Here is a 27,449-nt window from a genome sequence, read left to right on the forward strand (position 1 = left end):
TTTAGATCAGCAAAGTTCCTACATAAAACTGCTTGATTGGCGACATTTTATTTTCTTTGATTTTTCGGATAGAGGCCTATATTTCAACGTCATTTTGATGCTTTGTACAAACGAGAACACAGCTTTGTTGGTTGCTTTCTTGTCTTGTTGAAGAACACCGGGTTCACGTCATCTTCGCAACAGACAGGAATAAATAAAAAAGAGAATAGTCATCCATAAAAAAACTGCTCGACAACTCTGGCTAGCAAAGTATTTCTCATTTGTGATAATAGTCTTCATGGTTCCTGTTGGTTCCCAGGAAAAGGAAGATCGTTAATACTTTAAAATTTTGGCTGCCAGCAGTATCTAATGTGACACTGAAGATGGCACAACGCCTGAACTGGGTTGTCTACAAATCAAATTTTTCAAGAGATGGCGGATAATAATTCCAATCTACATCAATTATTCACCCTGTCGGTAAATCCAATGGAATTTATATTTTGATAAAAACCCATTTCCGTTTTGGCAGCGTTAACAGCCAACACTCACCAGCGTTGCAAGTAGAGGTTTGTGCGCAATCCTGACATTCGAGTCATGTTTGTACAACATACTCTTCTGGGACTGTTGTTGTTGTAGCGATAAGATTACTCCCCGAAGGCTTTGAGGAGTGTTATCGATGTGATGGTCCTTTGCCCGATACAGATCCGGTACGCTCCGGTAACACAACTCCATTAAGGTGCTAGCCCGACCATCTCGGGAACGAATATATGGCCACATTAAACCTTCAGGCCATCCCTCCCTCCCCACCCCCAAGATCCATGAGGAGCTTGGGGTCGCCAGAGCCTCGTGTGTTAGTGAATCGGGATTCGCCGCTCGAAGGTGAGGTTGACAATTGGGTTTGGAGAAGCAATATATTGTGCTGGCAAGCTGAAAAGGTTGCGCTACACAACCCCTTGAATCTGGTATTTTAGTCGCCTCTTGCGACAGGCATAATCGCGGGTATATTCTAACCCACTGGTGGTCTCCTCTGGGACTCCTAGCTATTCATCGTGTACCAATTCTCAATGTTTAGGATGATTTGCTATCCATATCTGATTTAATATACACATTTTAATTATGCTTACGTTTTATGTACATATGTATGCATGTATACTGTTCTTTTATATGCAGAGAAACTAATATTTCTCCATTTTCTTTCTTGGCTAAAAATAGAAATGAAGACGATGCAAACTCAAAACATGAAGATGCTGAAGAAATTGATGATGATGCTACGACAACCAAAGACTCGGATTCCACCAAATTAACAACAGGCGATAACAAAGATCCACTCGATCCCGAGCGTCCCAGTTCATCGGGTAAGAGTAATAAACGGGCGAAAATTGAAGCCGCTGACGTTGGTAGTGTTGGTGACGTCGCTGCGAGCTCAATAGCCACTATCGACGGTACCGACGGCACAGCCAATAAATCCGATCATACAAACGAAATAGAAACTGATGAAAATCAAGCAGCAAATGTTGAAATAATCGAAAAGACAAGTAAAAATCTAGTAAAACGTGAAAAACGAAAACATTCGAAAAAGTCGAAAAAGTCAGAAGAAGTATGCCAAGAAAAATCAACCGATGCAGATGACACCGTTGTTGATAATGCAGAAAGTGTATTGACAGCAATGGTAACAGGTGATGTTTCGTCATCCACCACAACTGAGAACACTAATAAAACAAAAACTGATGTACCAGTTGCGATGGAAACGGCTGAAGTAATTGATGAAGCTAATATATCTGATACTGGTTCTACAACAACAACGGTAATCACTGTTGCCACTGCTGGCGGAGATTCAACTTCTTCAGCTGATACAACGGTGCCCTCGGCATCAGCGTCGCCAGCACAAAACGGTGATTCAAGTTCACCTAAAACTAAAAGTGGTACTGATTCCGATAAAATGAAATCAGAAAATGAGAATGCACTATCAGAGCTGTCAACGCCGGTCGGTGCTGTCGATAGTGCAACGGCCGCCAACAACACAAGTACTACTACCGGTAACGAAAATGCGGCAGAAACAATTAGTAACACCACAAATAATGCTACTTCTACCAATAATAATGAACAAACGCAAAATGAAACTCTTAATTCGACTACTGTAGGCTTAGATGAATGTGAAAATGAAAGTGTTGCAAGTAGTTATCCACCGACGACTGTAACAGCTGATGATGCCACAAGTTGGCCATCAATGCAAGATTTGAATACACGTTTGAGGCGTGTAATAACGGCATATCAACGTAATTATAAAAAAGAAGAATTAAAGCAACAACAAAAAGCCAAGGTAAGTGAAACATTTTCCAAATTTATTATCCTCTTCTCTTTGTCATATTCCCGCATATTCCATTTGTCTAGATATATCGATGAATTATTGAGATATGAGTACTAAAAAAAAAGGAATATAAATTAATATATTTAGGTATAAAGCACTATTTTGTACTTACATGATAATACGTGCGTTATATAGTACTTATTTATCAGATATACTTTCCGGGTAGGTCTATCCTATTTTGATTGTAGTTAAAAGTAATTACTTGTGACAAATTTCAGTTTTGTCTAAATTGGGTAGCACTCATTTGGATTTGGCTGTCAATGTTTTTAGTTAGTTATTTGTTTATTTTATATGATTTTTTTTATTAGAAAACGTATTTAAGTAATTAAGTGTGTCTTGCAGTTATATAATAACTACAGTTGTGTTCATTTAATTAGCAGAGCAGCGAGTGTTATTTTTTTTTTTTTATCGTCAATGGTTTTATAATCTATGTTAACCTTTCTTTATTTCAAATATACTGCATATTCTACACAAATAGCTCTGTTGGTAACCCACCAAACGGTTACGCCAGCTGCAGCTTTGGCTACTTTTTATAGTGTAGATAAGACATAAACCCATCTATTGGTACCTATTTTATACCTGTACCGCATTGTTGTTTGTAAAGAACCTTATTCGTCCAGTAGTGTCTGATATGTTGCAGCGAAACCCTGCCCTTTCTACAATAGTGTTGTTTTTACATTTAAGAATAGAGAGATGAGCGCTGCGCTCCAGCATGACTCTGTCGTTTGGGTAAGCAGTGAAGTGCTGCCAGGGGTATACCTCTTCCTTCAGCAATGGCTTCGGCTATGAGCCGGTGCCGCACCTTCACTGACCTGGTAAACCACCTTCTCGGTCCTTATATTAGCATGTAAACACTGGATGGGTTATTATTATATATATGATTGACGGGAGCACCTGTTTCTTTAAGTTCAACCTCACGCTTTCAAACACACGGATCTAATTGCGTGATCATTGGCCCAACTATCGGGTCCACGTTTTAAACACAAAACACCTCAGTGCACGATCGTGTTGGTACCAAATTAGCTTGTAATCGGGTGTACAATGACAAGATGCGGTGTCTATCAAAATCCCTTACCATTTTAAAGATATGACATCCGGTTGCAAGGCAACTCCACGTTAAATAATTCGATGCATCAGTTCTGACGGTTGGGCTGTGAACAACCTTTTCTAAGCACCAGGATATCCTGCATTACAATTAAGGGATGTGATTACGAACTTTTCGTCGCATCGAATTGAAATGCACGTTCGCTGTAGAATCGGGGCATTCCCCAGCTACTAATCTTTAGATCCGATGCCACCCTTCAGCATGACCTAACGCAGTTTCAAACATTTCAAAAAGAAGAGCACATACAATAATCAATTGATATCTACGAAATATAGGCATCTGCTTTCTGAACAATTAAGGGATGTGCTCAACCTTTTATTTGACCTTCCGCAGAAGAATCTTTGAAACATTTATGCTTAGGTTAGAACAGGTAAAGTGGCCGCTTAACCCTTGTAGGTGAACGAAGGGAAAACTTTATTACCAACTCTCCAATGAAAAATACCATATTACTACGAAGAGAATGCTTTATTGTCTACATCGAAAGCTGAGGAGACCGCATTATTTCGAAAATAATGCTTTATTGTCCTCTTCAGCGGAGAAGAGACTGCATAGCTTTGTTAAGTATGCTTTATTGTCAACTTCCCCAAAAGTGAACATCCTCGCATGTAGGGGAAAAAACTAACCATGCGCGATGAAATCACAGCAATCGCAAAGGGCCGAACCCAAGGACATGAGATAATACTTCTATGCAAGAATTATGTGATACATTATATAGAGGTCACAACGGGATTTTCCTGCTCCCCGTGGTACAGTTTTTTTTATCGACAGTGATAGGGTCGCGCAAGTGATGCACGTGTCCACCGGCGATACATATCGCAGAAGAAAAGAAATCTGCATAGAAGCATCCACTGTCAAAGGTAAACTTCCTTACCGCCTGTGTTCCCTCCGACACTGCCATCCTTCCGGCTCCAGTGGCGATAAGCCTCCGCTGTTACGACCATTATCGTCTCCCAATTGTTCCGATCCTCCCCACTGCTTACTACGGTTCTCCGTCATCCCAGCTGTTGGGTTACTCCCGTAATAGCTTTATCACGATCAGACCAACTCCTCTCGTCCTAATTTCTCTAGCCTCATGCGTGTATGTATTCAATGGTAGCACATAAACCTGTTATTATGCAGTGGATGTTTGTGGAACCTGGATTGACTGCGCGTAACTCAACCTCCGACGAAAGTACCACGGTACTTTTTCCTTGTTTGATATTATAAGATGAAGAACATTAATCGACCTCATTCCAAAGCAAAGGCTTATTTTGATATTTATGGCAAATTTGGCACTACGAATTGGTCGGACCAACATGCTTCATGACAACTCAACTGTATTGTGGAACCAACGCCTCTAACACCCTTCTCATTATGGTCCACCCCTGTTGAAACAGCAAGTTTCCTTGGACTCCCGTTAGAGGATATTGATGACAATTTGTGATCGGTCACACCTATTGGATGGGGCGAAGCACTGCTACAACAACAACAACAACATAGCTGTACCTCGCTAATTATGTGAACACAACCCACACAGAAATAGTGTGTTTTCTACGTTTTGATGTATTTAGTTTAGTTAAATTTTTTTTTATATGCTCCTCTAAATAATTAGAGTTAATGACATATTTCGAAATTATAGAAAAACTAAGTTTAGAAGAGACCCAGACGTATAAGCTCATTAAAGAAATGGAAGTTCAATCATTGATACTAATAATCAATAAATAATAATCTAAGTTATTCGAAGGAAAAAGTTGTAGGCAGAAACAAAGTCATTTACTACGTTCATATTTTCGCATACATTTTCCCCACATTAAATGCGAAATTGAAATACGTTGAAATTTTATATCCCAAATTGCGATCTCCATTTTTTTTTTCTATCTTTATCGTATATAAAAAAATATATATAATGTATATAGCTCCAAGCATTGGTCTCATCAACACCACCATTATCGGTGCCTACAACACCAACTTTACAATCCTTGCAAATGCAAATGCAAAATGCTGCTGCTTCCGCTGCTGGTATGGCAGGAGGTGTTTGTGGCGGTGGTAATGCCACATCAGCAGGAAATTCTCAACAAACAAATACGGTCGAATCGAGCAATCGTACTTTACAATCGTTGATACAACAAAATACTAACGCCACAGGTATACATGGTGGCGGTAATGTTGGTGGAAGGCAAACACCACAGCAACAACTATCAACAGGTGCTAGTACATCAGCTGCTGCCGCATCAGCCGCAAATACCGGTTCTAATGTTGGTAATATACCGAATATTGGTCAAGTCATGACAAGTGGGGGTGGAGTTGGTCAACAGCTTTGTGCTCAATCACTTCAACAGCACTCACAACATACGTCACAGACACAACAAATGGTTAATCAACAACAGCAACAACAACAGCCGCAACAACAGCACCAACAACAACAGCATTACCAACAGAATATTACACATCAACAACAACAACACCACCAACAAAATATAACTCATCAACAACAGCACCAGCAGCAAGCAGCAGCAGCGGCTTCAGTTGCAGCACAAATGCCCACAGCCGCAGATATTGGATTAATGTTGAGCCTTTTGAATACGACCGATGTTAGTCAGCTGGCAAATTTGGATTTGAATAAGCTGGCCATGTATTTGGTTAGTATGAACAATGTAATGATCGCCAATTTTTCTCAAACGATACTTTTTTCTATAATACTAAGAGACAATTGACATAATAATTACCCATTACCATATTCATACAAATCATTTTAAAACACTACCAACAACAAATTACATTATTTTAACGCACTAAAGTCACCTCCCAATTTTGCTAACTATTTATGTAGTACATATATAGGGGCTATTTAAAAAAGTTTTTAACTCTCTTTCTTTGAACATGTTCATACATAAAAGGTGCGATTCCATACTACAACATTTCTCAAACTGTTATTTAGTTTTGGAATAATTTCGGAACTTGCTTTTTACCTTATTAACTACTTAAGATGATTAGTTAAAATAATCCATTCAAAGTTGAGTTATTCAAAAGTTAAATAGCGAAACCCGCTATATTTTTTAATATTCGATTTCTATTTTTGTCTTAAATTTCGAAACTTTTTGAAGGTTCAGTTTTGTACTCGTATGCATTGATTTTTGAATAAACTCTATGGACCAAAAACTGAAACAATGAATGAATTTTGAATATTTTTTTAGACCAAAATTTATTGGGCTAACAAAACTCGAAATTTCGATAAAATCTTTAAACACTGCAAAAATGTTCGAAAGCGTTGTTGAAATTGATTTGCACTCACAAAATTTGTTCGAAAATTAAAAAATAATAAATTAAAAAAATCATAACTAATAAAATAGGTGGACAATTTTTGCTGATATTTTCATGTGTACATAACCATATTGGTATTCCGTTTCCTTATATAATTATATATTTCCATGTATAAGTTGTACATCTACATATGGGTTTTTCCAAAGTTACGGATGATCCATTCTGGCACACTGTGGTGTAAAACTATAGAAGGCATTGGATCAGACATTTTTCTTTTGTTAGAAACGACATTCGTAGACTTTTATCCGTCGCATTAAAATATCTTCTATAAGCGCCACACAGCTACTTTATTATGGCGGTCTAATACTACAGACTACAGTGTCCTGTATAGTACCCAGTGAGAGTTCGTAGGTCCTCTCTTCTTAGATTAATAACAGTGTTGTCACTCTACCACTATAGTGGTAGATCTACCACTATTTAGGCTAAAATCCGGATCTACCACGCCTACCACTTTTTTTTTAAATCTACCACTTATACATTTTTATGTAAAATTTAACTTTATTGATGGGAAATTCCTGCCAAAAACTTTGTAATAATCTGATTTTTCGACTGCTGAGTGGAATATCGCCGTATCTCTGCCGCCGTTTCGAAAACGCCCTATCCCAGAAAATTTTGGAATAACGCCCTATTTCAGAACTTGTTTCAAAAACGCTCTATCTCATAGTAGGAGAGCTGGTAAGCATTTTTGAGCAGGTATTTGAGGCACAATGAAAATTATGTACAACGCTTTTTTAATGGTATCTAAGTATAGAAATGCAGAACTTGCTAAGGGGTGGCGGGGCTGAGACTGCCCTTGAATTTAACAAAAAAATTAATTTTTGCATTCTAAAAATGTTTTTGAGGCACTTTGAAAATTAGATATGTTAAAATTTAATATTTGAAAAATATAAAAAGAAATAAGCCAGATTATTAGGCTGGGTCTAAAACTTTGCCAGGTAATTTTTTTTAATTGAAAAAATGTTTTTGAGGCACTTTGAAAATTAGATATGTTAAAATTTAATATTTGAAAAATATAAAAAGAAATAAGCCAGATTATTAGGTTGGGTCTAAAACTTTGCCAGGTCATTGCAAAATAATTTTTTTTTAATTGAAAAAATGTTTTTGAGGCACTTTGAAAATTAGATATGTTAAAATTTAATATTTGAAAAATATAAAAAGAAATAAGCCAGATTATTAGGCTGGGTCTAAAACTTTGCCAGGTCGTTGCAAAATAATTTTTTTTAATTGAAAAAATGGTTTTGAGGCACTTTGAAAATTAGATATGTTAAAATTTAATATTTGAAAAATATAAAAAGAAATAAGCCAGATTATTAGGCTGGGTCTAAAACTTTGCCAGGTCATTGCGAAATATTTTTTTTTTAATTGAAAAAATATTTTTGAGGCACTTTAGAAATTAAATATGTTAAAATTTTATATCTGAAAAATATAGAAAGAAAGAAGCCAGATTATTAGGTTGGGTCTAAAACTTTGTCAGGCCATTGCAAAATATTTTTTTATTTTTAAATTGGAAAAAATCTTCTTGAGGCACTTTGAAAATTAAATATGTTAAAATTTAATAGCTGAAAAATATAAAAGAAATAAGCCAGATTATTAGGTTGGGTCTAAAACTTTGCCAGGTCATTGCAAAATATTTTTTATTTTTAAATTGGAAAAAATATTCTTGAGGCACTTTGAAAATTAGATATGTTAAAATTTAATATTTGAAAAATATAAAAAGAAATAAGCCAGATTATTAGGTTGGGTCTAAAACTTTGCCAGGTCAATGCAAAATAATTTTTTTTTTAATTGAAAAAATGTTTTTGAGGCACTTTGAAAATTAGATATGTTAAAATTTAATATTTGAAAAATATAAAAAGAAATAAGCCAGATTATTAGGCTGGGTCTAAAACTTTGCCAGGTCATTGCGAAATATTTTTTTTTTAATTGAAAAAATATTTTTGAGGCACTTTGGAAATTAAATATGTTAAAATTTTATATCTGAAAAATATAGAAAGAAATAAGCCAGATTATTAGGTTGGGTCTAAAACTTTGTCAGGCCATTGCAAAATATTTTTTTATTTTTAAATTGGAAAAAATATTCTTGAGGCACTTTGAAAATTAAATATGTTAAAATTTAATAGCTGAAAAATGTAAAAGAAATAAGCCAGATTATTAGGTTGGGTCTAAAACTTTGCCAGGTCATTGCAAAATATTTTTTATTTTTAAATTGGAAAAAATATTCTTGAGGCACTTTGAAAATTAAATATGTTAAAATATAATATTTGAAAAATATAAAAAGAAATAAGCCAGAATATTAGGTTGGGTCTAAAACTTTCCCAGGTCATTGCAAAATATTTTTTTTTTATTGAAGAAATGTATAATCTAAGTATTTGTAAAAGTAAAAAACATTGATTTTTTTTATTCAGAGTCTGAATTTGTATCTTCATTGTTCTGTTCGTCACAGCTTGAATACTCGTCTTCTTCGAAGTCATCGGAATTATCTGGGAATAATAATAAATGTATATTTAATATTTATTAACTGATAAACTGTAAAAATTCGGTTATAAAAAAATTCTTGCTGCTCACCTGCTGTGCTGTTTTCATCGACAGTATTCGCTTCGTCTATAATAGCATTAATTACTGAATTTGGAGCACAATATCTATCAAACCAATGAAATTCCAGTGAATCAGCATTCTGTTACCATCCGTTTCTGTCTGGTGATAAAGAAGTAGGAAAACGTAAATACGCATTACGCCAAATACTAGTTATGTATTGTGATCTTAATAGGTGTTCGTATAATTCGGATTTACACGGAGGAAATCCAGAAGGGTCACAGTTTTTTAATAATTTTTTGAACGCCTCGTCTTTTTTATTGCCTTTGAAAACAGCACAAAATTTTTTAAACCTTGCTTCATTTATGTTTGTGCAGTTCTGGAAGCCATAAATTTCAGAAACGTATTTTTCTAGAGATTCAAATATTTCCTCTCGCGAACCGGATATGTGGGCAACTCCAAGATTTATTAATGCTGTTTGATAATCCTGATTTTTCTGTAAGATTTTCACCGGTTTTATCTTTTTTTTGCAATGACCTGGCAAACTTTTAGACCCAGCCTAATAATCTGGCTTATTTCTTTTTATATTTTTCAAATATTAAATTTTAACATATCTAATTTTCAAAGTGCCTCAAAAACATTTTTTCAATTAAAAAAAATTATTTGCAATGACCTGGCAAAGTTTTAGACCCAGCCTAATAATCTGGCTTATTTCTTTTTATATTTTTCAAATATTAAATTTTAACATATCTAATTTTCAAAGTGCCTCAAAAACATTTTTTCAATTAAAAAAAAATTACCTGGCAAAGTTTTAGACCCAGCCTAATAATCTGGCTTATTTCTTTTTATATTTTTCAAATATTAAATTTTAACATATCTAAATTTCAAAGTGCCTCAAAAACATTTTTTCAATTAAAAAATTACCTGGCAAAGTTTTAGAACCAGCCTAATAATCTGGCTTATTTCTTTTTATATTTTTCAAATATTAAATTTTAACATATCGAATTTTCAAAGTACCTCAAAAACATTTTTTCAATTAAAAAAATTATTTTGCAATGACCTGGCAAAGTTTTAGACCCAGCCTAATAATCTGGCTTATTTCTTTTTATATTTTTCAAATGTTAAATTTTAACATATCTAATTTTCAAAGTGCCTCAAAAACATTTTTTCAATTAAAAATAATATTTTGCAATGACCTGGCAAAGTTTTAGACCCAACTTAATAATCTGGCTTATTTCTTTTTATATTTTTCAAATATTAAACTTTAACATATGTATCTAATTTTCAAAGTCCCTCAAAAGCATTTTTTCAATTAAAAAAAAAATACCTTGCAAAGTTTTAGACCCAGCCTAATAATCTGGCTTATTTCTTTTTATATTTTTCAAATATTAAATTTTAACATATCTAATTTTCAAAGTGCCTCAAAAACATTTTTTCAATTAAAAAAAAATTATTTGCAATGACCTGGCAAAGTTTTAGACCCAGCCTAATAATCTGGCTTATTTCTTTTTATATTTTTCAAATATTAAATTTTAACATATCTAATTTTCAAAGTGCCTCAAAAACATTTTTTCAATTAAAAAAAAATTACCTGGCAAAGTTTTAGACCCAGCCTAATAATCTGGCTTATTTCTTTTTATATTTTTCAAATATTAAATTTTAACATATCTAATTTTCAAAGTGCCTCAAAAACATTTTTTCAATTAAAAAATTACCTGGCAAAGTTTTAGAACCAGCCTAATAATCTGGCTTATTTCTTTTTATATTTTTCAAATATTAAATTTTAACATATCGAATTTTCAAAGTACCTCAAAAACATTTTTTCAATTAAAAAAATTATTTTGCAATGACCTGGCAAAGTTATAGACCCAGCCTAATAATCTGGCTTATTTCTTTTTATATTTTTCAAATATTAAATTTTAACATATCTAATTTCAAAGTGCCTCAAAAACATTTTTTCAATTAAAAAAAAATTATTTGCAATGACCTGGCAAAGTTTTAGACCCAGCCTAATAATCTGGCTTATTTCTTTTTATATTTTTCAAATATTAAATTTTAACATATCTAATTTTCAAAGTGCCTCAAAAACATTTTTTCAATTAAAAAAAAATTACCTGGCAAAGTTTTAGACCCAGCCTAATAATCTGGCTTATTTCTTTTTATATTTTTCAAATATTAAATTTTAACATATCTAATTTTCAAAGTGCCTCAAAAACATTTTTTCAATTAAAAAATTACCTGGCAAAGTTTTAGAACCAGCCTAATAATCTGGCTTATTTCTTTTTATATTTTTCAAATATTAAATTTTAACATATCGAATTTTCAAAGTACCTCAAAAACATTTTTTCAATTAAAAAAATTATTTTGCAATGACCCGGCAAAGTTTTAGACCCAGCCTAATAATCTGGCTTATTTCTTTTTATATTTTTCAAATATTAAATTTTAACATATCTAATTTTCAAAGTGCCTCAAAAACATTTTTTCAATTAAAAATAATATTTTGCAATGACCTGGCAAAGTTTTAGACCCAACTTAATAATCTGGCTTATTTCTTTTTATATTTTTCAAATATTAAACTTTAACATATCTAATTTTCAAAGTCCCTCAAAAGCATTTTTTCAATTAAAAAAAAATACCTTGCAAAGTTTTAGACCCAGCCTAATAATCTGGCTTATTTCTTTTTATATTTTTCAAATATTAAATTTTAACATATCTAATTTTCAAACTGCCTCAAAAACATTTTTTCAATTAAAAAAAAAATTATTTGCAATGACCTGGCAAAGTTTTAGACCCAGCCTAATAATCTGGCTTATTTCTTTTTATATTTTTCAAATATTAAATTTTAACATATCTAATTTTCAAAGTGCCTCAAAAACATTTTTTCAATTAAAAAAAATTACCTGGCAAAGTTTTAGACCCAGCCTAATAATCTGGCTTATTTCTTTTTATATTTTTCAAATATTAAATTTTAACATATCTAATTTTCAAAGTGCCTCAAAAACATTTTTAGAATGCAAAAATTAATTTTTTTGTTAAATTCAAGGGCAGTCTCAGCCCCACCACCCCTTAGCCAGTTCTGCATTTCTATACTTAGATACCATTAAAAAAGCGTGTACAAAATTTTCATTGTGCCTCAAATACCTGCTCAAAAATGCTTACCAGCTCTTAGACTATCAGCTTAAATTTAATAAATTCGTGACATAAGCTGGGACGTTTATGAAAAACATTTTGGGCGTTCTTCAATCGAGTTCTGAGATAGGTCGTTTTCACAAGATAAACTGAAATATGGTGTTTTTGAAAAACATTCTCAGATAGGGCGTTCTCGAACTGGCAGCCGAGATACGAGCGATATTCCACTCAGCCGTCGATTGCAGTATCCGATGGATGCCTTCGATGTCACGGATGTAAGCTGTAAGATTTGAAAAATAAATTGTTTTAATGCACCAGTCTATTTCATTAGATTGGGGCTATTGGTATTCGTTGGATACCATTGAAGTAATTTGTTATTTTAAGGTTTCTTAGTAGTATTATTATATGTTTGAACTATGTGTTATGAAAAATGGAATATTTGGAGACTGTAAATTAACTTTAGTCGTATCCACACATGGTTTGTTAAAGTTCTGGGTCAGTAGTTCGCATTCGATTATCAATTTCAGCTGTTAAGGTTTTTGTAGTAAACAATTTTTCAAACTTTTAAGACTAGTTCTTTGATACTTATTCAAATAGTTTATTAAAAAAAAACTACTAACTTCAGAATTAAAAACTAAGTGAGAGTCCTATTATTTAATTATATTTTTTTATTTGATAAGGTCGAAAGCCTATACAGTATACACATACTCTTCATACAGATGTTTATATGTACGTTGTTAATGTACTTGAAGTTGTTATGTTCGTTTTAATGGTTGAATAATAATAATTTGAAAAAAATTGGTTTTAATGTTTTTGAAAATCTACCACTAAATAGATTTTAGATGTGACAACACTGATTAATGAGTTTGGCTGACACTCTCGTTGCTGAGAGTATAAACAATTTGGCCTGCCTTCTCCCTGGGCATTCAATCCGGTTTCCCCCCATAAATTCAGAAAGACAAAATTCAGAAGTGAAACTTCAGAAGTCAAAATTTAGAAAGTAGTCAGTTGACAGAAAAAAATATAAAATTTTTCTCAAAATTCAGAAACTTTTATTTATTTGGGTATTATGTATAAAGCAAAAGTAGTACAATCTAAAATTTTAAATTGTGTGCAATTGCAAGCATGTAATTAATATATTTTTTCTTGCGTTTCCGATATGGCTTGCCCCAGCTGAAAATTGCTGCAGTTTTGTTTCCGTTACATGTTAGGGTGTATACCAAACGCACTCCTAACGACGTTATGCCACCTTTCGATAGAATTATTTGTACGGACCTCACTCAATTTGGTGATATTATACATATTCCATAATTCGCTTTGTTCCAGGCTGAAAAAAATTCAGAGGTCAAAATTCAGAAAGTAATCAGACAACAAAAAATATTAAATAATTCGCAAAATTGTATGTTATATGTTGTCTGACTACCCACACAGCATTTAGATGATACATTTTTGAACTTTCCTTCATATCAATACAATTTGACTACTCCTTTCGAATAAATACTGAGTTTTCATACAGTTGAACAAAATAAATAATAAAATAAGATTACTTTTAATGATCAAAAACTGAAAATCATTTTTCGATCACTTTTTGAAATAATTTTCGAATAACTTTGATGAATAAATTTTAAGATTTTATAAAAATGAACATAGAGGATAATAAAACTTGTTTGCTTTTGATGATCAATAACTGAGAACAATTTTTCAATCACAATTTGGATCATTTTTGAATTTAATTTCTTTAACTTCGGTGATCAAAAATTTAAAATCATTTTTCAATCAACTTTCTTAATATTTGCAGACTACCTTTCTTGAAAAATGATGAATTTTTTACTTGTTAAAACTATACTTCTCATTGAAAACTTGATTTTTCTTAATTAGCTCACAATTTTTCAATCATAAAATCCAAAAAAATTACAAATATACAACACATATTCAAGATTAAAAGTAATATAAGTTCTGCTGCTAACCTAAGATGTCTTCTAGCATTTCCCTAGATGCGTCTTCCCAGAAAAGACATACTGGATGGAACCGATGTACGGAAGTTGTAAGCTCTTTAACCGCTGGTAAGTTAAGCTTGATCGACACGCCTGGACCCGGCTTCAACATCCTCCATGAGCTATGGTTGTCGAAAACATCTAGTTATATTTAAAGAATGATATGAGACATAGTAAAATCGTGATTTTTAAAGTGACATCGTTACCATGATCTAAGATGATGATCATAGATGATGTTGGATGTTGTAGTCGTGTGTGTGTACAACGGTCAAGTTAATTACTACCTGCGGTTCAAAAAGCTTACTTCCGAGCTTCCAGATGCTTTCACCCCCTGATGAAATATGATCTTTATATAGTATTTAGTTATGTATTAAGTATGATGGAAAAATGAATCACAATCTTATTCACAAATGATTCCAAACCATCATATAATATGATTGAAAATTGTTCTTAAATGTGATCAAAAAATGACTGTGAAAAGTAATCAAATGTTATTCCAAAAGAAGTAAAGTACAATCTTGCAGTAATATCAAGTATGATAAAAAGATGAATAAAAAGTGTTTCGAAATATGAATTATAAATGATTATTCAAGAATATTCACATTTATGGTACATTTTTCTCCCGACGATAAGTTAACTTTCGAACAGAAAATGCTTTTAAATTTGAACGTTTTTAATCATCTTGGGGTATGATATTTGAATATTTTTTTATCAAAATTTTCAAAAATTGCTGGCTTGGAAGGTTTTTAAATTAGAAGAGAATTTTTCTAAGCGGGGTCGCCCCTCGGCTGGGTACTTTCTGAAATTTGACTTCTGAATTTTGACTTCTGAATTTTGATTTCTGAGTTTTGACTTCTGAATTTTGGCTTTCTGAAAAAAGGGTTCTGACTAATGTTTTCTGAAAAAAATGTGTTTCTGAATTTAGGGAGGGAACCAATCAATCCAGTGTTGTCTGAACTGTTTTGATTCCCAGTTACCTATGGTTTCCTTAGTGTGTGCCTTTGTAAGTCCACAGAAGGACTCTGGACCATCAAACGCTGCTAAACCCCCATGTTTGGCTAGGTAGTTCCCCTGTACATTACCTCCATGTCCATGATGACTGGGTACCCATCCTAACAAAACCTTGTTTTTGGCACCCAGATCATATATGTCTCCATTCAATGCATTCATCCACTAGCTTCGAATTGTGTAAGACTGCAAAGCACGTAAGGCTGCCTGGCTATCTGACAAAATGAGGATACTCATCAGGGATAGGTCCCTTCGTTTATGCATATCCGTGGTGTCTTTTTTTGACGGAATGACCCATAAGCTAATTAGGATTGTATAAAATCATTATAACAGCTTTAGGCTCACTACATCAGAGCATAAACGTGTACAGAAGGCGCCGTTTATTCTCTTGGTGTACATGGTCATAAAGAGTATATAAATGCGTTATTTTAAGTGTGGATTTATATAGGAAAGCTAGATGGCAATACTAATCTCGAGTATCCCACGTTTGGACTACAAAAACGATAGTTTTAAGGCTTAAATTAACACCTGATATTTGCTTTAATTCTGAAATTTCCACCCGAATATTAAGTTCGCATTTAATTTTTCGTCTGAACTTGGAACAAGAGAGGTTGAAATTTATTGTGCTGAATTATTGTCTCGAATTGCTCGTGTCGTTTTTCTACCAATTAGCTTAACAAAATTTCTGCTCAAAACCTTTGAGATGCTGATAGATGTGTATATGTATAAAGTTCAACATGGATAAAAAACGTGTTCTCAAAAACACAACGTGCTTTTACCAATGGCAAGTCTGTCGTAGACACGGCACTGCGTAGGGTGGCTATAAACATAAGAAATCCTTGCACAAAATATCTAGAAATATTTCCTTTATTAATGTCTTATCTAGTAGCTTTATATATTGACGTGGGTTTTCAGCAAAATATAGTATAAAAAGGGGAACTCCAAATAATAAAAAATCGGCGCTTGGAAGCGAAAAATCTAGAGAGACTATTTTTCTCTGTTCGTTGAACACACGATTAGCTTGATTCTGAAATTATCCCCATTGAAAGAATAGAAATTCCGGAGAAGTCGTTAGACAATAATTGACCACCTTAATGATATTATACATACAAATTTAGCAAATTTTAGATCGACAACTTTTCGAAGACTTGTAGAGGCAGCTAGTGAAAAATTACGTTTAACCCTTTTTGAGGTACGCTGTTCACTGCGCCTGACACCCAGCGATGCTAGCCTTTGCACCTTTCCAACCTTATGTTGATTGCTATTTTTGTCTAACGCCTTCCAATAGACAAGCGCAACCGGTGTAAACGTAAGAGCAGAACATTTTTTTTTAAGTAGAGCACTTTAAAGTGTCGAAATTGTGACTTAAGAGGCAAAGACATCATATTCAAATATGAGTAGATTAGAAAGGGTGAAAGCTTGATGCGAGACCTTCTTCATTACCTCAAATTTTAAATTTGTTAAATTTGTTAAAACAAGTACGAAATGCTAAGTTCGGGTGTGACCGAACATTACATACTCAGCTGCCAAATTGCAGCTTGCAAAACTTTTAAATTACCTTCTTTTAAAAGTGTGCGGTGCCACGCCCATTGTCCAAAATTGTCTAATTTTCTATTCTGCGTCATAAGGTCAACCCACCTACTAAGTTGCATCGCTTTATCCGTCTTCGGTAATGATTTATCGCGCTTTTTTGGTTTTTTCCAAATTTTCGATATCGAAAAAGTGGGCGTGGTTATAGTCCTATTTCGTTCATTTTAAATAGCGATCTGAGATGAGTGCCCATCAAAAATTTTAGAAATAAGGTTTTTCAATTAGAAGAAAATTTTTCTAAGCGGGGTCGCCCCTCGGCAGTGTTTGGCAAGCGCTCTGGGTGTATTTCTGCCATGAAAAGCTCTCAGTGAAAACTCATCTGCCTTGCAGATGCTGTTCGGAGTCGGCATAAAATCATGTAGGTCCCGTCCGGCCAATTTGTAGGGAAAATCAAGAGGAGCACGACGCATATTGGAAGAGAAGCTCGGCCTCAGATCTCTTCGGAGGTTATCGCGCCTTACGTTTATTTATTTACTTAAAAATTTACTCAAGTTATCTTGTTTACGGACAGACGGACCGACGGACATGGCTAAATGAATTTCTTCTTTCGTCCAGATTATTTTGATATATGTATATAAGTCTATTACACTGGTCAACAGCATTTTTGTACATGTGTCGTTTTTATATATGGGTTTTATTGCTTTTGCACCCAGAAATAAGAATATGAACATAAAAAAGTTTTTGATTTGGTTTTGTTCGAAAAAAATGAGAAAAACGAAAAACATGAAAATTCATCAAAATTTGACATAGATTTGATTTATTCTAGTATAGTAAAAATCAATTTAAGATTTATTCTTATAAATTTAGTTTTAGAATACAGTTTAAATGTTTAAAAATGCTTTTTCCTGCTTTTCCTGCCATATTCGGTAATATTTTCTCTTATTACTCCATTATATCTTGATGGAATCGCTTCCCGTGTTCTTCTGAATAAGCTCCCATATTATTTTTGAATTTATCCAGATGTGAATGTAACATGTGTATCTTTAGCGACATTCTACATCCGATGGCGGAAAAATTCGTAATCATGCCAGTTATCAGCTCATCATAATTTTCATCCCTATGATTTCCAAGAAAGCCATGAACTACTGCCTTAAAACTGTTCCACGCTAGTTTCTCTCATTGAGGTCCGGGAAAATATCGCAGTTCATAATTTTTTTATTTGAGGGCCGACAAAGACTCCAGCTTTAATTTTCGCCTCTGACAGCTTTGGAAAAAGTCTGCAAATATTTGAAAGCTTTAGACTCAATATTCATCAATATATTTTTAGGATCGACAATTGCTTCATGTTTAATATTAAATCTTCCCACTCCATACTCAGTACGTTCAGGCCAATGTTTTTGGTGATAGTGGGCGGCATCATTTCTGCTATCCCATAGGCAAAGATAACAGGAGTGTTTGGTATATCCACCTTGCATTCCAGTAAAAAAACAAACCATCTTGAAGTCTCCAATAACTTCCCACTTGTATTCCGTATATTTGATTGCAGTTAATAGCATTTTAATACTGTCATAATTTTCTTTGAAATGTATGGAATGTGCCAGTGGAATAGATGGAAATTTGTTCCCATTTGTAGTAGAATTGCTTTTAGACTTTTTGTTGAGCTGTCGATAAAGAGGCGCCATTCATTTGTATTACAAGGAACACCAATTGCTTCAAATAAACCTTTCACGTCATAGCAAAAACAGAGTCCATCTTCCTTACTGTAGAAAAAAGAAAATTCTTCATGACGCTTTCTTTGCCGAGATATTCGAGCATCAGAAGTAAGTAAATTTCGTTGTTTAAGCCGCGATGCTAATAACTCTGCTTTGTCTTTTGATAGATTTAAGTCTCTTATTAAGTCATTGAGATCTTCAGAGTTGATGAGATGTCGTAGTCCTGGTTCAAATTGTGGAACAAATTCGGAATGTACGGATGCAGATGAACTCGGTGTTTGAAAGCTGCCTTGAGGGAATAGTTGCTTTTCCAACACAGGTGGATCAGGTACAGGATTTTGTTCCCAATGTGGTACTGGAGCGGATGTCGATGGTAGTTCCGGATATATTGTTTTCCTTAGACGTTTCCCTTTCAGTGGTTTACTACACAAAAATAGCAATCAGTGTCATGATTACTCGGTTCCCTCCAAATCCTCGGCACTGCGAACTTCATGGCTCTTTTCTCACCCTGGTACCAAACTATAATAGAACGTAAAGCATTTCATAACAATTTCAGTTATTATGCAATTATATATATGTAGATATATGTATATATATGAAACAGTTAGTACAATAAAAAAGAGAAAATAAACTTACGCTCCAGAATGCTTCTGCAAGAGTTACATGAAACATGTGGAGCCCATTTTTTGTCCTGGTTTTTAACAGGTAGACCGAAGAAGGCTAGGTAGGTCTCGCAAATCCTTGTGTTTTCAGTTAAATCAAATTTTTTTTTTGTCTTCTTTTAATACATTCGCCACATATATAGCAAAACGAATTAGCCGCTCGTTTACAACTTCTCGAAGACATCATTCCTCTGTGATATGCAAAAACATAGTGTCGCCCACAACGAGTGACCCAAGAAAATACAGCTTCTTAAAAAAAATTTTACTTACAAAAACGCTATCAGGTATCTGGCATGCTCTATTGCTAGGCCTGCCAATCCGTCAGTAAAAGTTTCGATAAGTTTCTTAATATGTACTTAACGAATTGCCAAATCTACCTAAAATCATGTGTATCTGGGACCTTTTATCTCCTTTTTACTGTTTCTCAGCCACATTTCTTTGGTTTTTTTTTAAAGATGAGTATGATGTGCTTTAAGTCGATCTTATTTCGATGCATCGCTGCATAGGTAGCTACCCGCCCTCTATCGACCGAAATAGCGCGGTCCAAAAATGCAAAATTTTCAAATCGCTATAACTTCTACAAAACCAAATATTTTTGATTCATAATTGCATTTTTTTTATAGAATTCAACATAGAATCCGAATATATATGGCAAAACCCATGTACAAAAAAATTTTATTTTTGTTGACCTGTGTTATCTATCCCGATTAGTTTATGCCGTTGCGGGGTACCGTTATGCGAACAAAATTTATATACTCTGTGAGCTCTGTTCAGCTGAGTATAAAAATCTTAAACTACCGCTACTTACTTACGACCACCAATACTCGGTGTTTTAGGTAAAGAAAAACTTAAATGAGATTTATTGGAGATGTTATAGGCAGTTTGTCAGCAGCATTTTAATTATTACAAATGTACAATAAATAAGTACACACGTACATGACAATAACTTAACCGGCTCTTCATGACTTTTTGCCTTCGAAACCGGTTTCTATAGTTATGTCGTTGCTTCATTTTTTCGAATATGTGTAGCAACCGACACAATAACGGACAACAGAATGAAGAATAAATAATAAATTTGTTATCGTTAATATGTAAAATGAGCTAAAGAAAAAAATTGAATTCATTAATTGTGCAAAAATATTTTTGATAGTTGTACGAAAGGAATAGAAAATGTATCATATGCGGAGGTCCACACCGAAATGAAACATTTAAATGGGAGACAGTCATGCAAGGAATTACAGGTTTAATGACTGCCTTCGAAGTGGTGCTAATCGAATGCAGTGCGGGACAGTTGGTAGTCACACTTGTACCGACAGCGGTTAAGCCTGAGCTATATGCACATATCTAAATTAATTTAAATAAAGGGCTGCGACTATTTCAGAATCGCCTACGACTGCACCAATTAAGAACGCGTTCAATGTCACGAAAACAAGTTTGCTGAGCAATTTCAACAGAAGAACAATTACTGGTCTCAAATTAACAAAATTCTTTAAAAATCTTAACTGTTTTTTTTTATCAAAAGGGCTGATTTCATTGAATATTGATCATAAGCAGTGAACAACTTTCAATATTTTGCAAATGCATCAGCTAATTTTTAAAGATAAACTTCCGCTCACAGCCCTCCCTGCGCCACAGAAATCTTGCCATATCAACGTCCACTGTTCTTAGGTTGACGGCAATCTGTTATTTTAACAGTTTTCATTGGTATTCTCAGAGTGACATTAATAACTGTTCGTTAACATATTTTTTTAACAGAGCTCTGGTTTACATTGGATGATTTTTTTTTTTGTAGATTCCACTGTTTAAACACTCAAGTCCGAATTACCAATTTGTGCGAAGTTGATTGAACAGCTATTTGCCCTGGATAAAAATTGACAAACATTTTGAGTGATTGACCCATGATTTGGTTAATTTAACCAGTTTTTTCCTTCAGTGTAACCAGTGTTTATATTTAAGATTATTTAAGAATAATTTTCAGTAGTCTTCTTGTAGCGCTAAAAACGTTGTAGGGAGTTTTATCGATGTCCCTTTGCCGGGTAGTGGCCCGTTACGCTCCGGAAAATAGAATCATTGAAGTACTAGCCCGGTCATCTCTGGAACGATTTGATAAGACCACGTTGAACCTTCTAGGGCATACAACCCCTGCTTCTGTCACAGCCTCGCCCCCTAGATAACCAGTGTTCGTTTTCGAAAAATTACACTGATGATGACGCAACGCCGGGATGACGGAAAGTAGTTCCAATATACATCAATTATCCACTCCGTCGGAAAATCAAAACGAATCAGTATAAACTGCGTTGGCAACCTCTTGCAAGGGTTGCGCTACTCAACCCCTTGAATTCCACGAATTCAAAGTCAATTGTATGTTAAACGAGGAATCTTAAAGATACTTTTAGGTTTAGGTCTTGCGTTGGACAATTTCATATATAAACCTCATACAAAAAAATATATTTTCGATTCAAAGTTTTTCTGAAATTTCTAAAGCTAAGTTTACAAACCACACACCGTTTAAAGCGAAAAAATGTCCCATTTCCAATGAGATCTAAGCTTTGGTCATATATTAAACAGAAATGAAAGTTATATGTTATAACATGCTTCAGCCTATGAATAGGAGCTCTTAACTCCAGATTTTGAGGGACTATTAAAAATTCTGAATATGCAGTTTTTGTTTTTACCTTTTCCAAGAGTACTTTCGAAAATATCAAATGAGCTTTCGAATTATCAAATCTTTATAAGATAACAAATTTACTTTAGAAAGAATTAAAGGTTCTTCAGAAAGTATCGAATATACTTTCGTTAATATCAAATGTACTTTGGAACCACATTAATTATTTTATATTTTATTTTAATAAATAATGTAAACAATAAAAAATATCAATTAGATGTTATGAAAGTACATTTGACAATTTATGAAGTACAATTGATTTTTTCTAAAGTACATTTGACCCATCGAAATTACATTTGATTCTTTATGAAATACCTTTGACTTATCTAAAGTCCATTTGGTGTTTTCTAAAGTACATTTCATTTTTTCCAAAGTACTTTTTACTTATCGAAATTATATTTGATTCTATCTAAAGTGTAATTGACTTATCTAAAGTAGATTTGATGTTTTTGAAACAAAATTTAATTATTTTATTTCAGTTTTCTAAAGAACATTTGACTTCTGACTAACTAAAGTACATTTAGTGCTTTCTAAAATATATTTGATTCACTCTAAAGTGCATTTAACATATCTAGAGTTCATTTGACTTATCTAAAGAACATTTACGTACATACATACATACATATCGCTCATTTACTTCAATAGTGTCATTACTCAAAAAACACAATTTTCCAGGAGAGCCATTCAAAGATTTTAACAGCCATATGTTGCGCATATAAAGGCATATTTTCATTTTTATAGCACGCGGTAAATTTTTAGCTGATCACAAAATTTTTTTTGCACAACATAGATCATGATATTGGGTACGTTTCTATGTTATTAACTCAAAAGTCATGTTTTTTGAGTTATGACACTATTGAAGTAAATGAGCGATATGTCTGTCTCGAAAAATGCATATTAATTCTTTTTCGTCATACAGTGTAATTCCAGTTAAAATTTTACATGTGTATGTACTAAATAAAAAATAAATAGTATTTCATTCGCACACCAATTTGCATATAAAATTTAAATTCGAAAATTTTGATTAGTCAATTTAGAATTCATACTAACTGACACACACACATATGTACATCACGAATGGCGTGACATGGTGAAATAGTAAAAATTACCTCTTTCAGTTGATACTGAACTCCATACATATGAACGTACATTTACCGCCTCTTCATTGTGTATTTTCTCAAATTCGTTACATAATCTAAATGCTATGTTGATTTCGTCTTTTTTCTTCTTCCTTTTTATTATTTTACAAATCAACCCCTAATGCAACGCTTGCTAATAATTTTAAAAGATATTCCACGTCCGCATATAGAATATGAAATCGAACATTGAAAAAACAAAGCCCATTTTCATTCATACTTACATACTTACATACATATGTATGGCATATTAATGGTATTTTTATGAAAAGAACCGGTTCTGATGACTCCGTATAAAAGCGGAACCATGCATTTGCCTCGTCTATTAAATAGTTAGTAATAATAACTTGGAACAATATACCTCCTAGGAGATTTTTTCTGAGCTTCTCTTTCAATTTCTAGCGTGCTGCTTTTAATTTCTTTCCCACAAGTTGGCGGCCCTTTATATTTAATTCCGACTTTGAACGGCATCTGCAAGGCAGATGCACCTTTACTGAGAAGCTTGTCATTGTAGATTTATACACATGGAGTGTGTGCCAAAGCACTGTCTAGGCGTGACCGCGTTTGCGTTAAGAACGTCAAATTAACGAAATGATTTTGTTTCGTTTTCTGCCATATCAAAACGAAATCAAATCGTTTGTGTTGATTATTAATTTCAAACTATGCTGGCAAAGCTGATTGATGGCGGAGTCATTAAAGGTGAAAGCATTAGCCAAGCTGATTGCAACTTTTCTCATAAATTTTGACAGTACGAACATTTCTCAGAGTATTTTTGACATTACCACCAACGAACTGCACAAACAAATTACATGGAGTTTGTGTGTGTATGTCCGCTCGCTGTTATCACCTTACGGCTTCACCATGGCTATAGCATTGCCAGCACAATTCAAACATAAATTATCACGTTTTTGTTAACGTTTTTAACGTTAACGAAGGCTTTTCGTTTCGGTTAAAAACGAGTTACAATTTATCTTGATAATTTCTTTATCGATAATATTTCGAAGTGTTTCAACGGAAACGGTGGAAATTTTTTGATAAACGATTAGCTTAACGTTAAGGTGCATCCCTGCTCAAAACAATTAGTAAATATTGTCGGCTTATATTCAATACCCTCTATCAGAAAAACAACAGTTTTCAGGAGAGTAGTTTTTCCAGCTATATTGTAAATTGGTAATAATATTAAGTACCCCAATAGATGATAAAAGATCCCGATGTGTATACAAACTAGTTTTTTTTTATTCTAAACTCAGCCTTATTTAGTTTAAAAGTAGTAGAGGTTTTTGCTATTCAAATGGAAATTATCATATATGTACATATATGTATTATTTTTAATTGCTGTTTTTATGTACGGGTCCCTTTTTCGCTCATATTTATAATCCAAATCTATAAATAAAGTTTTGATTATAAAGATGGAGATTCGGGCTATTAGCGAGCTTTGGGCAATTTTGGTCGTAGTGCTTTTGTTTAGCTATATTTTATTAAAATAATTTGTTAAAAATAGCACCATTGTGAACATTTGCACTGCATTACCGGCAGTTGGTTCCATACGCCAGATGGCAGAGCAATCTGTACGTTTTATTTGATTGATAGAACAGCTGGTTTCTGTTGATATTTGAGAAGAGACTTTTATATTGGTTGCGCAACATATTTTACAAAAAATATTGTTGAGGTTTTTGCAGAGCAAAGCAATTATTAGTATATTGGATGTAGCGTTGACGTCGAACCATGCTTTGAGAATGATAGCTTGTAATATTGGGTAAAGGGTTAGAGTTTCATATCGAAGGCCATGATGTAGGTTCTCTTTTCCAAAACGTTAACCACGAACAGACGGCGCAATCAAAATACTTTTTGAAAATATTGATCTACGGAAGTTTATGTCTATCTCGACCGTATTACAAGATTCCACCCAACGTTATGCGACTAAATTGTAATTTACTATGCTTGAGTATAGCTGGATATGAAAATGTACGCATATAGGGGGGGTTTTGCTTTTGAACAAAAAAAAAAAAAAAAAAATTTAATAAATTTGTTTGGTTATAGAGAAATTTTCAAAATGAGAATTAATACCATTTGAGCTAAGTTTTAAAGCTGACATTAATGTCATATATGAAAGGGGAGTTAGATATCATTTTGCCATCTAAAACTTATTTTCGTTAAAATTGCTCATGGAAAGTATTGAATATAAGCTGACGATATATTTTGTAATTTCTAAAGTGTTTCAAAAAATTTAAACAAAATACATATTGCTAACATTGAAACATTCTGCGCAAGAATGTTTGTTTGCAAAATAAGTTTTTTGAAATGCTTTAATAAACTTGGTAAGCGACTTCTAAACGAAAGATAACTATGATACACATATTTATGTGAAGTAAGCACGCATAATTATTTCACTAGCTGACGACCTCTTCTGCTCTAAAGCCAGCCTGTTCTTATAAAATGAGATAGTTGGAATTCTTTGTTAAAAGGTATAAGCTCTTCTGCACATATGGTATATTTTACTTTCTCAGCCAGTGCAACGGTAGATATTTTCCATTCTTGGTTCCATTGGTAATGATTGCAGTCTCTTATTTATGGATGAAGTATTGACATAACCCATATACTAAAAGAAGTATAGACAATACCTTCTGGAATGAGGTTATAAGACATATATTGCGACTTTTCTTTATTTTATTTTATGTTTGTTTTTCCAATCCAGTGCGCAATGGTAGAAATTGAGCTTTTTTTTTAAATATTTTCTGAAAACGTGAGCATGTTCAATACAATTAATGAACAAACTATGATTTCATTTGCCAGAAAATTGAAAATTAAACCTTAGCGGAAATACGTATTTGTGCCTTTCGTTTTTCTTGTGTGTCGTTCACGTTCAAAATACGATAGCCATCATCCAATGAGTTTTCTATCTCCGTATCACGCTCAATTCTTACGGGAATGCTCTGAATCATGAATGAATGCAGCATTGAGAAGCAGATGTGATATTTTTGTACACATGGGTTGTGATAGGCAGACGTCGCTGTTGCGTTTCATTTAACACATACGGTTAAAGGCCAAGCAGCGGAATCTATTTTTGAAAAATTAGGTTTATTGAAGGGAGTGTTGCCAAACTAAAGACAAGATATTAACAAATTGGCTGGCTCACAAATTGAACCAGACTTCTATCTGGATTTATCTGGCTAAAATCGTCGTTGTTGTATTTAATTGCAAAATTATTTATCTGGCTCAAGAACTTTGCGACCGGATGATGTCTGATGTATATGTCAATCTCGCAACTGACTTATTATTATTAACGTTAAGGTGCGTCCCTGCTCAAAACAATTAGTAAATATTGTCGGCTTATATTCAATACCCTCTATCAGAAAAAAAAACAGTTTTTCAGGAGAGTAGTTTTGCCAGCTATATTGTAAATTGGTAATAATATTAAGTACCCCAATAGATGATAAAAGATCCCGATGTATATACAAACTAGTTTTTTTTTATTCTAAACTCAGCCTTATTTGGTTAAAAACGTTAACCACGAACAGACGGCGCAATCAAAATACTTTTTGAAAATATTGATCTACGGAAGTTTATGTCTATCTCGACCCTATTACAAGATTCCACCCAACGTTATGCGACTAAATTGTAATTTACTATGCTTGAGTATAGCTGGATATGAAAATGTACGCATATAGGGGGGGTTTTGCTTTTGAACAAAAAAAAAAAAAGTAAATAAATTTGTTTGGTTATAGAGAAATTTTCAAAATGAGAATTAATACCATTTGAGCTAAGTTTTAAAGCTGACATTAATGTCATATATGAAAGGGGAGTTAGATATCATTTTGCCATCTAAAACTTATTTTCGTTAAAATTTCTCATGGAAAGTATTGAATATAAGCTGACGATATATTTTGTAATTTCTAGTGTTTCAAAAAATTTAAACAAAATACATCCCAGCCAGCATTTTTTGAAAATTTTGATCAAAGAATATTCAAATATCATACCGCAAGATGATTAAAAACGTTCAAATTTAAAAGCATTTTCTGTTCGAAAATAACTGTATCGTCGGGAGAAAAATGTACCATAAATGTGGTTATTCTTGAATAACCTTTTATGATTCATATTTCGAAACGCTTTTTATTCATAATTGATATCATTGTAAAATTGAGCTATAATTGTTTTATAGTAATATTTGACTACTTTCCACAGTCATTTTCTGATCATATTCGTGAACATATTTCAATCGTTTTGGTTGAGATTTTTGAATCATTTTTGAATGCGATTATGAAGCATTTATTCGTTATATCTAATTCAAAATAAGATACTACAAAATAATCTCATTTCATCAGGGGAAGA

General features: G+C 33.2%; 1 protein-coding gene across 13 annotated transcripts in view; it reads left to right on the forward strand.

The window, feature by feature from the left end:
* Window positions 1-27,449, forward strand: part of kis (kismet) — a 256,293-nt gene that overhangs the window by 145,406 nt on the left and 83,438 nt on the right. For 7 of the 13 annotated variants that reach the window (XM_067766692.1, XM_067766689.1, XM_067766690.1 and 4 more), the window contains 2 exons: window positions 1,192-2,299; window positions 5,348-6,085. In XM_067766692.1, the coding sequence (XP_067622793.1) occupies window positions 1,192-2,299; window positions 5,348-6,085 (1,846 nt within the window). The remainder of the gene's footprint in view (window positions 1-1,191; window positions 2,300-5,347; window positions 6,086-27,449) is intronic. The other 6 variants (XM_067766698.1, XM_067766699.1, XM_067766694.1 and 3 more) reach the window with 4 other exon arrangements.

Source organism: Eurosta solidaginis, chromosome 2 (genome assembly GCF_040869045.1).
Source record: "Eurosta solidaginis isolate ZX-2024a chromosome 2, ASM4086904v1, whole genome shotgun sequence".
Classification (NCBI taxonomy): Eukaryota; Metazoa; Arthropoda; class Insecta; order Diptera; family Tephritidae; genus Eurosta; species Eurosta solidaginis.